Here is an 18,395-nt window from a genome sequence, read left to right on the forward strand (position 1 = left end):
TTCATATTACATTAAAATTTATAGATATGTTTGAAGTAGTAATTCATAAGACTGTAATTATATATAGATAGCTCATTTTACATACTTTATTTTGCCTTGTGATCTTAAAATATAAATTATTTTAAAATATAAAATGCTTCTGAACATCTCAAAAGCATAAAATGTTGGCATAACATTTTTATTATGCTGAAAGGGATTGTTTTTATGTTATTTCATATATGTCACTCCTTCCTTGATATTAGGTTGCAAACGTTAATTAGGTCAGGTCTCACTCTTCATTCCGTGCATTTCTTCACAGGTAACGTCATACAGCGCAAACAGTTGTCATCAGCCAAGAGGCATCCAGATAATTTGCACCAAAAGTCTGGGCATAAAAGTTTTTAACGTACACAGTCCTTTTTGCGCTCCTGTTTTATGTTCTTTCTGTTCTTTTCCCAGTAAAATGGTTCCACATTTTTCCTTCTGTAATTATAGATATGAAATTAGGGTACAGATAATGTTTTCTAACTTTCATTTTTTAATCTGTAAATTTTTTTTTGCTTAAATTATTTTATTGGTACATTTTAGGTATACAATATGTTTACATTTATCATTGGGATCTTGTACCTGTACATGATGTATCTTGGTTCTTATTTTTTCCCCATTCCCCTGCCCTCCCTTCACCCCCTCCTCCCTTCCCTATTAACAAAGACTTGGTTTCCATTTTTTCCTTTTCTCATAATTTTTCCTTTCCCTTCTTCCTTTCCCCTTCCCCTCCAACTTCCACTACCCCTTTGGACATTTGCTTCCTATTTCAAATTATCAATTATTCATTTTAATGCTTATTTACACTTTCAGTTTCTCACACCAGAGGAACTATTCGCTATTTACACATGTGTGTCCCATTTATTTCACTTAAGAGTATGGCCTCAATATGCATCCATTTAGCTATAAATGTCTCTAGTTTCTCATTCTTTATGGCTGAGTAGTACTCCATTTTATAAAAAAAAAAAACCCACATCTTCTTTATCCAGTTTCCAGTTGATGGGCACTTGGGCTGTTTCCAAGCTTTAGCTCTTACTAACTGTGCTGCTATGAACATGGGTGCACATATTTCACTGTGGTATGATTCTTTTAATTCTTTGGGGAAGATACCCAGCAGGGGAATAGCTGGGTCAAATGGGACATCTAGTCCTAGTTCTTTGAGGTATCTCCATACGGATTTCCACAGTGGTTGCACCAGTCTACACTCCCACCAACAGTGGAGAAGGGTTCCTTTCTCCCCACACCCCTGCCAGAATTTGTTATTGGTTGATTTCTTGATAGCAGCCATTCTTTGTGGGGTGAGGTGGAATCTCAGTGTTGTTTTCATCTGCATGTCTCGAATCACCAGTGGTGTTGAACATTTTTTCACATAGTTATTTTCTGCTTTTACTTCTTTATCTGAGAAATATCTGTTCATTTCGGATGCCCATTTTTGAATTGGGTCTTTAAATTTGAGGGTCTGATTTGTTTCAGTTCTTTGTATATTCTAGATGGTAGTCCTTTGAGGTACAGCTGCTAAAAATATTTTCCCATACTGTAGGTTGCCTCTTAGCTCTGTTGGTGGTTTCTCTTGTAGAGCAGAAGCTTTTTAATAAGTGAGATCCCAGGTGTTGACTCTTTATGCTAGCTCCCGTGCTACTGAGGTTTTGTTCTTAAAGTCTTTTCCCATGCCAATGTCTTTAAGAGATCTACCTAACTTATCTTCCAGCAAGTTTAGTGTTTCTGGCTTCATATTTAGATCTTTAATCCACTTTGATCTTAGTTTAGTGTATGGTGATAGATATGGGTCTAGTTTTAATCTTTGGCAGGTTGAAATCCAGTTTTTCCAACACCATTTATTAAATAGGCTATCTTTCCTCCAATGAGGGTGGTTGGCTCCTTTGTCAAAAACGAGGTGGCTGAGTATGTCTGGAGTTGTTTCTGCATCTTCTAATCTATTCCACTGATCCTCGGGTCTGTTTCTTTGCCAGTATAATGCTGTTTTTATCACAGTAGCTTTGTAGTATAGTTGCAAGTTGGGGATTGTGATACCCACTCCCATGTCTCTGTTGCCTATAATTGCTTTAGCTATTCTGGGTGTCTTCTGGTTTCAAATGAATTTTTGGGTTGTTTTCTCTAGTTCTGTGAAATATATTGTTGGAATTTCAATTGCCATTTCATTTAATCTATATAGCAGTTTTGGAAGTATGGAAATTTTCACTATATTGGTTCTCCCTACCCACTAATAAGTGATGTCTTTCCATTTTCTTATATCCTCCTTGATCTCCTTTTTAAGAGTGCTGTAGTTTTCAGTGTAGAGGTCTTTTGCTTCCTTTGTTAGATTGATTCCTAGATATTTCATCTCTTTGCATGCTATTGTAAAAGGAATTGTTTCCCTAATTTCTCTCTCAGTGAGTCTGTTATTTGTGCACAAGAAGGCTATTGTGTTTTGAGTGTTGACCTTGTATCCAGCTACTCTACTGACTCGTTGATTAAGTCTAGAAGTCTTTTGGTGGAGTTTTTTGATCTTGTATATAAAGTATCATATCATCAGCAAATAATGACAGTTCAGCTTCTTCCTTTCCTATCTTTATTCTTTTTATTTCTTTCTCTTTTATAATTCCTGTGCCTAATGTTTCCAGCACTTTATTGAACGGAGTGGTGATAGTGGGCATCCTTATCTTGTTCCTGATTTTAGTGTGAAAGTTTTCAGTTTTTGACCATTTAGTATATTGTTCGCTGTTGGTTTTTCATAGATAGCCTTAATCAGGTTGAGATAAAGACCTTCTATTCCAATTTTCTGTAGGGTTTTTATCATGAATCGGTGTTGGATTTTTTAGAATGCTTTTTCTGCATCTATTGAGATGATCATATGATTTTTTGTTCTTGGCTCTGTTAATATAGTATATTACACTTATTGATTTTTGAATTTTGAACCATCCTTGCATCCCTGGGATAAATCCGACTTGGTGAGGGTGTATCATCTTCTTGATGACCCTCTGTATTCTGTTTGCCAGTATCTTGTTGAGGATTTTTGCATCTGTGTTCATTAGGGAGATTGGCCTGTAGTTCTCTTTTTGGGCTGGGTCTTTCCCTGGTTTTGGAATCAAAGAAACACTTGCTTCCAGGAATGAATTTGGAAGCCTTGTTTCCCTTTCAATTTCCTTGATGAGTTTAAAGAGTAATGGTGATAGTTCTTCTTTAAATGCTTTGCAGAATTCATCAGTGAAGCCATCAGGACTTGACTTTTCTTTGTTGGTAAATATTTTATTACATTTTCAATTTAACTCATTGTAATTGATGTGTTTAGAACTTCTGTATCTTCATTTAACTTTGGCAATTCCTATGTATCGAAGAATCTGTCCATTTCTTCTGTGTTTTCCATCTTATTGGCGTATAGGTTCTCTAAGTAGGTATTGATGATCCTCTGGATTTCTACTGGATCTGTTGTGACTTCACCTTTTTTGTTCTTAATTACTTGGATTTGAGCCTTTTCTTTCCTTTTTTTTGATAAGGTTGGCTAAGGGCTTATTGATTTTATTTATTCTTTCAAAAAGCCAACTCTTTGATTCATTGATTTTTTTTGTATTGTTCTCTTAGTCTCCATTGCATTAATTTCTGCTTTGCTCTTTATATTTTCCTCTCTTGTATGAGGTTTGGATTTGTTATGCTCTTCTTTTTCTAGGAGGTTGAGGTTCTGCATTAGGTTGTTTATCTGAGTTCTCTCTGTTTTCCTAATATGGGCATTCACTGCTGTGAATTTCCCACATAGAACTGCTTTCATTTTTCCATAGATTCCTGTATGTTGTACTGGCATTATCATTTACTTGTAGAAACTGTTTAATTTCTTCTTTAATTTCCTCTCTGACCCATTGGTTGTTCAGGAGGGTGTTATTCAGTTTCCATTTGTTTGTGGGGGTTTTGTGGTTTCTATGTTATTGATCTCCAATTTTATTGCACTATGGTCTGACAATATACAGGGAGTAACTTTAGTTCTTTTACATTTACTTAGACATATGCTATGAGCTAGCATGTGGTCTAGTCTGGAGAATGACCCGTGTGTAGCCGAAAAGAATGTGTATTCTGATTTTGTGGGGTAGAACACTCTGTAAACATGTATTAAGTCCATTTGTTCAATAACTTAGTTCAGTTCTAGAATTTCCTTGTTAATTTTTTGTCTAGATGATCTGTCTATTTGTGATAGTGAGGTATTGAGTTCTCCCAGTACAACTGTGTTAATGGTTCTTTGGTTTTTCATGTCCATTAATATTTGTTTGGTATAGATGGGGGGATTTGTATTTGGTGCATATATATTTATGATTGTCATCTCTTCCACTTGGATTGTTCCCTTCACAAGGATGTAGTGACCATCTTTGTCTCTCTTAATTAGTTTTGGTTTGAAATCTACTTTGTCTGCAAATATGATTGCTACCTCTGCTTTTTTATGGGTTCCTGTGGCATGGAGAACTGTTTTCCATCCTTTTACTTTCAGTCTGTGAATTTCTTTTTGAGTTAGGTGTGTTTCTTGTATACAGCATATTGCTGGATTTTGCTTCTTAATCCATTCTGCCAGTTTGTTTCTTTTGATTGGTGAATTGAGGCCATTAACATTGAGAGTTATAATTGATAGATATTGATTCATCCTTGTCATGATGTTTTACTATATTGTTGAGTCTTTTATTTCTTATTTTTTCCCCCTTTCCCTTTAGTTTCTTGCCTTGCCTGGTGGCTTTGCTCTTTTGGGCCTCATGGAGTTGTGACCTTCATTGTCTTTTTCTAGGATATTTTTTAGAATTTTTGGAGTGCTTGTTTGGTGTTCATGAAATTTCTCAGGTGTTCTTTGTTGTGGAAGTATCTAATTTCCCCATCAATTTTGAAAGATAATTTTGTAGGATACAACAGTCTAGGTTGGAAGTTATTTTTTTTGAGGGCTTGAAATAATTCACTCCAGGCTCTCCTTGATTTAAGGGTTTGTGTTGTGAAGTCTGCTGCGATTTTGATGGACTTTCCTTTATAGGTGATTTGTTTCTTTTTTCTAACTGCCTGTAGGATTTTGTTCTTCTGTTGGGTTTCTGGGATCTTGACTATTATATGTCTAGGTGTAGATTTTTTTTTTTTATCGTGGCTAGTTGGAGTTCTGTATGCCTCGGTTATCTGTATATCAAATTCTCTACCTCTGTCTGAGAAGTTTTCTACTATTACTTTTGTGAACAGTTTTTTTTTACATCAATTGTACTTTCTCCTGTTTCTTCATGCACTTCTATCAGTCTTATGTTAGTCTTCTTTACATCATCTAATAGCTGCTGGATTGATTTCTGGTGGTCCCTTACTGATTTTAAGAAATCTCTGTTTTCATGGTCATTAACCCCAATCTTGTCTTCTATACCTGATATGCTATCTTCCCATTCCCCTAATCTGCTGTGAATACTTTCAATGGAGTTTTTAATCTCCTGGATATCTGTTTGAATCTGTTTTATGGATTACATTTCTGTCTTATGTTGGGTGATCATGTTTTCCATTTCTTTCTTATTCTGGGCATTTGATGGCTTCCAGCATGGTTCTGAGCTCATCTATTTTTTTAATCTTTTTCTCTTCTAGAGATTCTAATCATGTCTTTCACTCTGCTCACCATCTCTGTAGTTATCTGGGAGATTATTTCTGCTTTGAATTTTTCTAGGGCCTCATTTATCTGTTTTGTTACTTCCTGTGCTGTCAGTTCAGGGTGTCCACCTGGTAGATTGTCAGACTTTTTCAACTCATTTCCCCCAGAATTTGCCTTTGGTGGGGTGGAAGTCTGAGTTTGTGACTTGCTTAAATGTCTTTTCATTTTTGTTTTTGGTACTGCCCTTGGTTTAATTCCTGTGTTGATACTTCGAAATTGCTTATTGTAAGTATCTTTGTTGGTTGTATTTAGGACCCTTATGGAATGATTGTGTCTCAGAGGTGTCTTCCAGATATAGCTGGTCTTTAGGTTTTGAGTCTCTAATGGCTCTGAGCCTATCTCATTTTCATTATACCAGGAAGGACAACTGATTAGATCAATCACAACACTTAGCCCAAGTGATACAATTAGCAACATCATAGCATCAAGCACAGCTTAGAAAATGACAATTTGTAGTAGTTATTAATCTATCACCTTTAATTGTGTGAATTAATTCAAAATTATATGTTTATAGTGAGTAAACTCTTCAATATAGCAAGTTTACCCTTCGGGATGGGGAGTTAGAAAGAGTTTGGGAGGGAGGGATAAATAGGTAGAAGGATAGGGGAAGGTTAGCAGTGAGGCCAGAGGACAAAGGAAGATCATGCAAACTCTAAGAAATGGTTGAAGACAAGAGGAAAAGACAGAATGAAGGAACAATGATAAGAACAGAACAACCTAACAGCAATAGGGAAGCTAGTAACTGTATTTACTTTCCTTTAGAACTAATGACAATTGAGAGAAGGAAAAAGAGAAGAAAAGAAAAAGAAAGAAGAAATCTGAATTAGCTCCAGAACAGGAACAAAAAGGGAGATGAAGGACAATGTGGGACAGTGAGAGAGCAAGTGACAGAGAGAGAACGAAAAAAGAAAGAAAAAAAAAAAGAAGAGAAAAATAAAAATTTGGAAAGAGTAGAAAAAGAAAAAATAAAAATTAAAAATAGCAAAAAAATAATAATTTTGAAAATAACAAATAACAAATAAAAATGAAGGACCTCCTTCAGAGTATGTCTCTGCTGTCACAATAGACAAAGTGCACAACAGTGTGCAGTTATAAGTCAGTGAGTCTGGTCACTGGGAGGCAGGGTGTGGATTGGACAGACTGGGGCTCCTTACAACCAAGGTTAGCTCCACCTGCCTGGCTGAGCCAGTCCTAATCTGTAAATTTTGTTGATATTTCTGTATGATGAAATCTTCTTCTGTACCATCATTTTTAATCACTGTAAATCATTTAATTGTGTGGATGATCGATAATCTACTTAACCAATCTCCTGTTGTTGGATTTAAAAAAAAATTTTATAGGCACTGCTTTAAATATCTGTGTATTTACAAATTTTGCATACCTCATTTCATCAAGGTTAATTACTAAAAGTACACTTTTTATCTAAGATAGGTTTTAAAATCTTGACTGCCTTATGGAAGGCTGTGACCACGCAGTTTAGCAGTTTATGAATACTCATGTTCCTGAACCCTTGTAACATTTTATTTGTATTGTTTATCAATATAGTGAGAAAATGCTGTAATATCTTCTTGTTGAATGGCCAATCATTGGTGACCACTAAGACTGAACATTTTTTTGACTGAATATTATTTTATGTATTACTTGTTATATAAACAGACAGCTGTGTGAAAGACCCAAATTTGACCAATCTAAATGTACCCAGATTCTCATTCTAGGTGTACATTGATTATGTCAGACTTACAGAAATATAATGTTTGTGCAATTTAATGAAGGGGAGAAACAGTCAAAACTCTGATCAAACTTTGTTTGGAAGTAAAGAATGTTACTATGTAATTGTCACAAGTAGATGCAATCACTTTACATGATTTCATTTTCTGTACAAGATATGTCATGAAATAAATCTTATTGAAACTGCATATTTCCTTTTGTGAAATCTACATTTTTTACATATTTAATCTTCTTAGATTTTGCACATCTACATTCCTTTTATAGGTAGTTCAACTCAAAATGTGATTTGAATTGAAAATATTTTTATCTATCCATGGTTTTCAAATATTTGGTAAATGATCATTTATGTGATATATAAGATGTTCCTTGAAAGTATCTGTTAAATTAGAAGACTTAAGACCTTATGAAGACCTTAAGACCTTATGAAGACTTAAGACCTTTGAAGGAATTTGTCCATATTAAGATAGACTTATCAATTGCTACGTAAGAAATTACCCCAATATGTAGCTTAGAAGAGCAAACATTGATCTTGCATGTTCTCTGAGGGTTGTGAAAGCATTAGCAGCTCAGCTGGCTGGTGGCTCTGTTTCTCTAAGGAGGTTGCAGCCCACCTGTTGAGCAAGGTCACTGCCAGGGAAGGCTGACAGGGCCTGAGGGGCTGCCTCAGAGCTCACTCCTGTGACTGCTCACAGACTTGGGTTCCTCACCGGTGGATCTCTACACAGGGCTGCTCAGGACAGACAAGACTCCCCCTGAGTAGCTATCTAGGAGAGGACTTCAGGGAAAGACAGAGGCAGGGAGAGCTAAAGGGAAAGGGAAATGGAGAAAGGGTGGAAGAGAAGGGTGAAGGAGAGGAAGAATACAACATGAAAGTAAGACTGTTTCGTAATGGAATAATCTAAAAAATGATGGATCATCACTTTTTCCATATTCTCTTGACCTCACTGATCAATCCTATTACAATGTGGAAAGGAAATACACAGGAGATATATCAGAAGGTAGATAGATAGGTAGATAGATAGATAGATAGATAGATAGATAGATAAGAAAGAGAGGGGCTGGGATTTATTTAGAGTAAATAATATCACTTCAAATAAAAAGGTACTGTCATGAAATAGATTAAAACAAATGATATCATTGTTAATTATATCAAAACCTGTCAATTACTCTCTGTAACCCTGTTTAGCATTCCAAATTCCATAATTGTCGAGTGGCAAAACCTAAATGTAGTTTAAAGAAATTATCTAATTCTTTTTTTTAAGTACTTCTTGTCTTCAATGTTTTCTAAAGGATTTAAATAAAGTTCCTCTTAATTTTAAGTGAAATAAATTTAAGTATTGTATCATTTGAAAGAAATGACTAATTGTTTTCTTACGTATGAATTCTTTCCTATAAGTACTTATCTTTGATAACCATACTAATTTAACAATTAACTTTATCCCTTAATGATATAATTCTTTTTTTTCCCCATTAAGTTTATTGGTACATTTTAGGTGTACAATACAGTTACATTCATCATTGGGATCTTGTACCATTACATGAGTCTCTTGGTTCTTATTTTTTTTCCCCTTCCCCTGCCCTCCTTCCACTCCCTCCACCATTCCCTATTTGCAAAGACTTTGTTTCCATTTTTTTCCTTTTCTCATATTTTTTCTTTTCCCTTTTTTCCTTTCCCCTACCCCTCCCACTTCCCCTGCTCCTTTAGACCTTTCCTTCCTGTTACACAATATCAATTATACATTTTTAAATTACAATATCAAGATCTAGGAGAAATTACCACAGATTTTACAGAATTTAAAAGGATATAGAAAACATATTTCAAAAATCTTTTTTGAAATAAATTTGACAACTTCTAAGAAGTAACTTGGAAGACGAATGAAACTAACGCTGGAGGAAATATAAATTTTGAATAGCACCTATTAAAGAAAGTATATTCCTAGCTTGAAAACCTACCTATATGACAACAGCAGGCTCATATACATTTTAACTGATAAATTATATCAAGCAATTAAACCATAAAAAAGAAGGAAGACTTCTCCCCTCATTTTAGGAACTCAACATTGTGCCAATCCTAAAACTGGATAAAGGTAATAGAAGAAAAAAGTATGAACATAGATAGAAATTTGTTTAACAAAACAAACTCTTAGAAGTCAGATCTGGCAGTATGTAGAAAGTGGTTTTATTATAGGGATGGCAGTGTTGGTTCAGCATTGGAAGATCCACCCCCAAAAGTCATCATTTTAACAGAGGAAAGGAGAAAGCCATGTGATCCTGTCACTAGTTGGAGAAAAGGTATTGGACTAAATTGTACAGCTGTTCATGGTAAAAGCTATCAGGAGACTAGAAGTAGAACAGAACCTTCTCAACAGATTAAAGACATGTACTCCATACTTCCAGTGAGAATGCCTTATACGGATGGAGAAGATACAATGCTTTCTCCTTAAGGTGGGGAACAAGGGCAGATATGCTTACTCTTTATCTGTCCATTAAACTTTGAAACCTAGGCCCAATCAAAATAGGCAGGCAATAAAATGACACAGGATAGGATTGGCAAGGTAGAAGCAAAATCTTTATATGTAGATGAAATGATCATCTACAGAGAAAATACTAAGAAATGTCTAGGAGCCCCTAGAACTTGTACTTGAATTTAGCAGGATTAGAAAACACAAGGTATATTTAAAAATTCAGGTCTGTGTATACTTACTATAAATGAAGAATTGGATATTGAAATTTAAAAATTATGTAGGAGTACAAAGGACCTAGAGAAGTTGAAAACAAAAACAAAAAGAAAAACAGTGTTGGAAGACGTTTAGTACCTAATTTTAAGACTTCTTCTAAAGCTGCAGTACTCAAGGCAGTGTTGGTGTAAGGAAAGACATATAGATCATTGGAATAAAACAGAGAATCTAGAAATAGAACCACACATATATGGTCCACTGAGTTTTGAAAAATTATTTAACATTAGCATTTTATAGAATATAAACTCAATTCAAGAGCTGAGGAAGAGAGAGTGTTTTCAGCAAATGGCACTAGAACACCTGGTATCCATGTATAAAAAATTAACCTCAACCCTTTTTTCCATACATGAAAATAACTTGAAGGGATCTATGAACCTAAATAAGAAAGCCTAAAAGTATAAAACTTTAAGAAGAAATTATAAAGGACAATGTTTATGAATTCAGAGTAGGCAAGAACTACCTAGTATACCAAGACATGATGTATAAAAGAAAAAAATTGATAAATGAGATTCCATCAAAATTTAGAACTTTAAATGACATCATTAAAATGAAAAGTAGTCCTTAAACAGACCATATTTACAATGCATATAACCTATGACCAGAATATATAAAGAATTCCTAGAGCTCATTAATAGACAATCCAATTAAAAAGTAGACATAAGAAGATGATAAATAGCCAGTATAGCACAGGTAAAGGTGTGCAATTCTAGAATCAGAAAAATACTAATCAGTACAATAACAAGATTGAATTATACACTCATTAGGGAGATGAAGTTAAAAGTTTTAAAAGCCTTTTCATGACTTTTTCTTTTGGTTGGAGTCTCCCCCTTTGTGTTTAATTTGTCATGACCAATGGATTCATTCTGCTGGGCTTCCTGGGGTTGCAATCTTCATTATATTTTCCTAGGGTATTGTCTAAAATGTTTTGGAGTGCTGGTTTGGTATTCATGAAGTTCCTGAGATGCTCTTTATCATGAAAGTATCTTATTTCTCCATCAATTTTGAAAGATAGTTTTGCAGGGTACATCAATCTGGGTTGGAGGCTGTTTTCCTTTAGGGATTGAAATACATCATTCCAAGCTCTTCTTGCCTTGAGCGTCTGCATTGAGAAGTCTGCTGTGATTCTGATGGGCTTTCCTTTGTATGTGATTTGTTTCTTTTCTCTCACTGCTTGTAGAACTTTGTTCTGTTGGATTTCTGGAATCCTAACTATTATATGCCTATATGTAGATTTTTTTTGATCAAGGCTAGCTGGAGTCCTATATGCCTCACTTATCTGTATGTCAAGTTCTTTTCCCTTGCTTGGGAAGTTTTCTGCCATCACTTCTGTGAACAGTTTTTTTTATGTCATCTGCACTCTCTCCTCTTTCTTCATTGACTCCAGTCAGTCTTATGTTATTCTTCTTCTTTGCATCGTCTAGCAGCTGCTGGATTGATTTCTTGTGTTCCTTTACAATTTTAAAGCAATTTTTCTTTTCCTCCTCACTAATTGCAATCTTTTCTTCTATATCTGAAATTCTATCCTCACATTGGTTCATTCTGCTGTGCAGACTTTCGATGGAGTTTTTAATCTCTTGGAAATCTGTTTGTATCTGTTTTTTGGATTCCATTTGTTTCCTATGTTGGGATTCCATCATGTTCCTCAGATCCTCTATTTTTTTATCTGTGTCCTCTCTAGATTTATTAATCATGTCTTGCACCATGAGCAAAATCTTTGCTGTTATCTGAGTAATTATTTCTGATTTCATTTTTCCCAGATCCTCTTTTGTTGCCAGTTCAGAGAGTCCAGGTGGTTGAGTATCAGATTGTTCCATCCCGTTTCCCTTTGTGGTTGCTATAGGTGATCCATAAGTCTGTTTTTGAGGTTTGTTTATGTGTCTTCTCATTTCCATTGTGGTGGTGGGGGGGGTGCTTCTGGTGCCCACATGGCTTACTTTCTCTGTCCTAGGAGCTTAGGATGGCATCAGGGGAGCTTCCTTCTGGGTGCTGGGACCAGCTCAGCTTCTCTGCCCTAGGAGCTTGAGAAGGAAGCAGGAGAGCTTTCTTCTGGGTGCTTGGACCGGCTCAGCTTCTCTGCCCTAGGAGCTTGGGATGGCAGCGGGGGAGCTTCCTTCCAGATGCTGGAATGATATAATTCTTTACCCCTCTGTATTTTTTATTTTTTGTAAAGTTTCAACATTGCTTCTTTTTTCCCAGAGATTTAAATTGAGAAATACTTCAATAGTAACGTCATATCACTTGAACATAAGTAGGATTGATATGTCAGGGGTGCAAAGAATTCTGTAATGATTTTAATATAGCCTATTTTGTTGTCAAATTTCTTTTCATTTTCTTAAAATAACAGAAACCTAACTGATGGTATAACCATATCTTTTTATTCTAGGTCCCCTAAAAACCCAGGACAGAAGATCATTAAGAGGGTGATTGCTCTTGAAGGAGACATTATAAGGTAGGTACTGTTGTTGAATTCAGGTACAAAATATGCAGATATTTAATTTATTTATAAATCTCATTATTTGGAAAATGCTTCTCAATTCAAGAAGGGCCAGAGCTTTGAGAGTTTCACCATGGGCTGGTGCTGCTTTTGTGAGCATCATTCAGCATTCTGAGATGTAAGGCATACAGAAGCTTACTGACCATATTATCATTCTGAAATTGTGAGTCATAGGAAAAATACTCATTACACAAAAATTAACCACCTCGGTGATCATTGAATCACTGATTCTCAAATATTAAATGTACCACAGTTATTTCAAGATTATGGCAGAAATGTCCATTTTAGAAAAACTCAAGAACATTTTATTACTTTAGCAGCAAATAGAAGCTAAGAGGAATCTTTTATAATCATAGAGAGAAGAAAACTTGAAAGCATGTGAAATCTAAACTTCTGAATCATAGACAGCAATAGAGGATGTAGGTATTAACAGTATAATAGGTGTTTAAACAACACATTTATTATTCTTGTTGATAAATTAAGAATATGTGAAATAGAGTAATTAGTTATATGACATCTTATATCTCATTTTGATTACTTACTTTAAATAAGTTATTGTTAAGTATATACAATGTATAGCCAAAAGGCTTTGAAAATTATATTCAAGAGTGTTCTGATCCTATTTTCCTAAAAAGTTTCACCTAAAATATTTACATAGATTTTAGTGCATATTAAGGAGTCTCACTGCAGTGAACCTCAGTCAGCTTTAGAGGAAAATCTAGACCAGGGTTCTCAAAGCATGGCCTGAGAATGTGTGGGGATCCCCAGAAGCATTTCTGGGGGCCTATAAGATCAAACCTTTTTCCTTTTTATATTTGCACATAGAGTTGGCTTTCAGGTTGGGGAGGGGATCAAAATATGATATGTACATTTACCAAAACTCTTTTCCTAATAATACTAAGAATTTTTTTGTCCTTCCCATCCTTGCTTTTGTGAGTTTACAGTGGAATTTTCCAGATGTGTGATCTTTAAGTACATCAAATGAGAATCAGATATGAAAACTAGCTGTCTTCTACTAAGCCAGACACTAAAAAGATTTTTAAAAACATAAAAATGTTTCTTCCCAGTATTTTTTCTTTTTTAAGGAAACAACTATATTTTTGTTAAATATATATTTCATATCATATGGTTTTATTATTTTCTTTTAAATTAAATCAATAAAATGTTTTTAAAAGTTTAAAAATTTCAAATACTATAAATAGTAATAGTAGGATCCATATAAAAAAATATGATTTAAATCCTATTTTTAAATATGTAAAGGAGTGCTGAGACCAAACAATTTGAAAACTTGCTAAGGTAAAGATCAGTAGGTAGAAACTTTTAAATCAAAATTGAAGACTTACTTGTAACCTATATGATATTAATGGAAGTATTGTATTGGCCTTTGGGTTATATTCATGAACATTTGTTTGGGGTTCTTTTAAAAATTGTACTGAGGTATAATTTAAATGTCCATCTGTAAATATTTGAATATTTTTAGTGTTTAAAAAACAGTGTGTGTCGCCACCCACTTCGCAAGCACAAGGTCCTGAGTTTGATCCCGGGTACCAAAAAAAAACCAAACAAAAGACTGTGTGTGGATATGATGTCAATAATATTAAACAATGAATCAGCAACCCTAGAAACCATTATGGTAGATGAGACAAGTCAGTACTAAATAGCCACATACATGATTCCATTCGTATGAAATATCCAGAATAGGCAAATTCATAGAAACAGACATAGGTAAGTGATTCCCAGAAGCATGGGAGGGGGGTGGTGGGCAGCACTGCTAAGGGTTACAGAGTTGTTTTCTTTTGGTTTTGAGGGATATGAAAATGTCCTAAACTTAGACTGTAACAATGGCAGTACAATTCTGTTAATATGCTAAAAATGTTCAGTTTTATATTTTAAACTGATAAATTGTGTCTTAAATGAATTATATCTTGATAAAGCTATTTTTAAAAATAAATCCAAAAGAATTGGTCAACAAAGCAAGCAAAAATGTCATCTATTTAAAGTAATCTAACAGAATTAGGGATGTCAAGGGATCCGTTTTAGGTTATAATCCAAAGAGAACACAGCTTCTAATTCAGGTTTATCATTATTGGTCACTGGCTGAACAGTGTGATGATTGCAAAGCTTGGGGAGACACAAAAAGCTCTGTGCAATCAGAAATCCTGCAGTAGACTTTGCAGAGAGCAAGCTGGGGCTGTTGCTTTCCTCAGCGAATGCTAATATTGGATTCCCAGAGCAAAGCAAGAGTGAGAGTCAGGGCAAGGTTAATGGCACCGGTTTGGGCGTGGGAGGAAAGGGAGTCCGTGAGGTAATGGGTCTAGGTCAGTGTCCTCTGTCTCCACTGCTGCAGCCAACACATGCAAAACCTGCAGTGACACTTGGGGCCTGTGGCCCGGCCCTATTCGTCCCCTTTCACTGTACCCCAACCATGGAGCAACGGATAACATGAGGAATGGGAGTGCATAGGATCAAGATTTTCCTCTGCTGTGGTATCTAAACTTATTTGATAATTAATTAGAAAATGATCTTTTCTTAAGTGTTTCGTGATTTTTAAAGAAAATGTGAAATTTATTCTCCTTGAAATTTTGGCACCTAAGTATCCTAGGCTTTAAATAATTGAATATATTCATAAAATGATTTGTAACCGTGTTAAAAAGTGTCCAGTGATAATAAAGTAACAAAATATCATTTACTGATGTACCTCTTCTCTCTGTGATATTTATTTTATTTTATTTTATTTTATTTTATTTTATTTTATTTTATTTTTTGGTACCGGGGATCAAATTCAGGTCCTTGCGCTTGCAAGGCAGACAGCGGAACCACTGAACTAGATCCTTGACTGTGATATATATTTTAAATGGCAGAATGTATTTAAAAACAATCATTGAAATATGCTTTCTATCTACATCCCAAAGTCATTAGTCTAATAGTGCCCTGGCTCAGGACATGCAAGGTGGTTTAGTCTGTGATGTGAGTTTTCTATCATTAACTCTCTTTAGATATTCCTTTAGATATTATAGTAGTCAAACTAAGCACAAATGTGAATTATTCTTTCATTGGAAATAATTGATATTTCATGAAATGATCAGAGAGAAAAACTCTTACTTTGAGGACTAGTTACATTTATTCTAAGTATCAGTAGCATTTTTAATTTGAATTACACATAATTAGAAGGTAGAGAAGAACCGCAATCTTTTCAGAGGTTAGCCCTCTTAAGGCTCAATTCAATCTTCTGTTTAATGTACAGTACTGTTATTTAAATTTCAGGTTGTGAAAAACAGATATGTACTGAAATACAGTTTTAAGAGCACTTATTTTACGTACACCTGAGGAAGCAAGGACAGTGAGGAGCGAAGGATCACAAGCCTCACTGAAGATCAGTAACAAGGGAACATTAGCACTTCTGCTTTCTGTCACTTGGCCCTCCATGTACTGGCACCTTGATTTTGCTTGTCTGGTCTATATTTCTGTTGGCTTTTGCCCCATTGGCAACTGCTTACTTCCTGGGGTGTTCCTTCTGTTTAAATTCGTGGAAAAAATCTCCATGCACCCCTTAAATAAATGCTCCTAAGATCTGCCCGCCTGATAAACTGCTCTCAACCAATTGATGAGCTGCCTCTGGGATAGGTGCCTTTTTTGATCCAATCAGTTATTGCCTGGTAGACCAGTCACTTGGTGCATGCCTTGTAGTTGTAAGGAACCTATTGTACCGGGCTTGTAGATATGACAGATGCTGTGAGACATCGCGGGACAGGGCATTGTAATTAGCAGTCACTTTGCTCAGCATTACCTCTCGAAACTTCAGTTCAATAAAATTGTAATCTGTTCTCCTTAGTAGTTGCTTTAATATTACTCACTAAGGAAGGTAAAAAACAATTTTAATTACAGAAATAAAACACCCTTATTGAATTAAAAATGCTATAATGAGCACCCTTTACATATAAATCCTTACACACTTATTATTTTTGTAGAATATAGCTAGAAGTGGAAATATTAGGCCAACTATGTTTTTGTGGTGGATGGTTGTTGTTATTTTCAGTTCTATTTGATAGCGCCAAATTTCCCTCTCAGAACGTTTTTATATATTTACATTCAGCACCACTAGATTAAATACCCTTCTCTGAGGAAATTGATTTAAAGGTCATATGCAATGGAGAAGTTGTAGACTTCAGATTCAGAAGTTAAAACACTTCAGCACAAATTTCAAAGTCAGCTTTAGATGGTTAGGTTGTATTTCATATCAATTTACCCACAGTGTAAACTTTAGTGCCGTTCATTTAATGAGCACAGGACTTGACACCAGAGAGACATAGTGAACAAAACTGAACAAGTTTCCTGTCCTCATGCTGCTTCCATTTACTTGTTGGAAGCAGACTATAAATAACATATAATGCAATATTATGAGTGAGAGGTGCTATGAAAAAAAATAAAGGAGTAGGGTCTGAAATGGGGTGGGTTTTAGGTGATGTGGTCACATGCAAACCTCTGTAATGAGAAAATATTTGAAAGACCTTGAAGTTAAGGAATGGAGGGAGAGAACCACACTAGTTTCTAGGCTAAGGACAGCGCTGGCCAAGGAAATAACAAAGACAAATCTGACATGGGTACATATTAGGTAAGTTCAATGAATTGGAAGAAGCCAACATGTGAAGGAAGGAAATTGAAGGAAGAGATTAGTTCTGAGAGATCTGCAGTTTTGTGGTCGTACTAAGAACTTTGGATTTGTGTTTGACAGATGGCCAGCCTGGGGAGGCTTCCAGCAATGAGGCAGTATGGCCTGATTAGCGTTCTTAAGGGATCACTCTGTCTGCAGTCTGACTTCTATAACTGATATGAGAATTTTTCTCTTGAGAAAATAATGTCTAGCTTCTTGTAAAAGTAGTTAAATACCCTTGTTTATGACATGTATGATGACTATTTTGATTTATTTTCAGTGACTCAGATAAAAGTAGTCACATTATTTACAGTCACACTCATTATGGTTATACCAACAAGATAAGAAGTAGAGGTGAAGTATTTGTTCAGAGAATTCAGCCAGATAGTCCTAAGACTGTTGGGTATCTGGACTTTTGATATTAATTTTGATTAAAATCTTATGGCAGTTGCTTGCTTTCTTGAATCTCTTCACCATGCATGTAGTTATTTTTAATGTTTTGACCCAAATGAGTATGATTATCTATAATACTAACAATAAAAAGCTAATGAAAGTCATATTCAGACACACTCATTAGTTCCACCAAAATATTTTTCATAGTTATTTGCTTTTTCTTATTAATTTGTTATGACTCATGGAGAAGCACTGTTTTAGAAAGGCCTAAAATGAATATTAAGCACTAAACATAGCACATCAATACGAATGAACCACAACTGAAATTTCTAAAGCAACAGTATTACTTACTGGGACAGTTGTATTTCTGTTCACAGATCTTCTCTACCCAACTCAGCATCATTACTCCTGTTATTTGGTAAAACTCCCTGGTCAGGCTTTTGGAATCTGGACCTCCAAGTTAATAAAGTCTTTTAGTTTTCAGAGAAGAAGGCGACCATATTATTTATCTCCTAAACTCACACACATTGGGAGAATGAAAGAGGATAATGTTAAAATTACATTGGGGTAATCAACATAAACCAAGACTGCCAGGACACACTGCAACAAATGGTCACCTTACCAGTTCAATGGAATCTACTTTATAATTCACTTCATTTAGCTTGATTTTGGTTAGCTTGTGGGCATCCTCATTCAGAAGAACTGTGGGTAATATTTCCAGGAACC

At 35.1% G+C, this 18,395-nt stretch overlaps 1 protein-coding gene across 2 annotated transcripts in view; it reads left to right on the plus strand.

The window, feature by feature from the left end:
• The window catches only part of Immp2l (inner mitochondrial membrane peptidase subunit 2), a 903,239-nt gene that overhangs the window by 600,908 nt on the left and 283,936 nt on the right, over positions 1–18,395 (plus strand). For both annotated transcript variants that reach the window (XM_021253899.2, XM_087206453.1), the window contains exon 5: positions 12,515–12,580. In XM_021253899.2, coding sequence (XP_021109558.1) covers positions 12,515–12,580 — 66 coding nt within the window. The remainder of the gene's footprint in view (positions 1–12,514; positions 12,581–18,395) is intronic.

The sequence above is a fragment of the Heterocephalus glaber genome, unplaced genomic scaffold, assembly GCF_053883595.1.
Source record: "Heterocephalus glaber isolate CG9 unplaced genomic scaffold, H.glaber_assembly_v1.0 deba00000676, whole genome shotgun sequence".
Lineage (NCBI taxonomy): Eukaryota > Metazoa > Chordata > Mammalia > Rodentia > Bathyergidae > Heterocephalus > Heterocephalus glaber.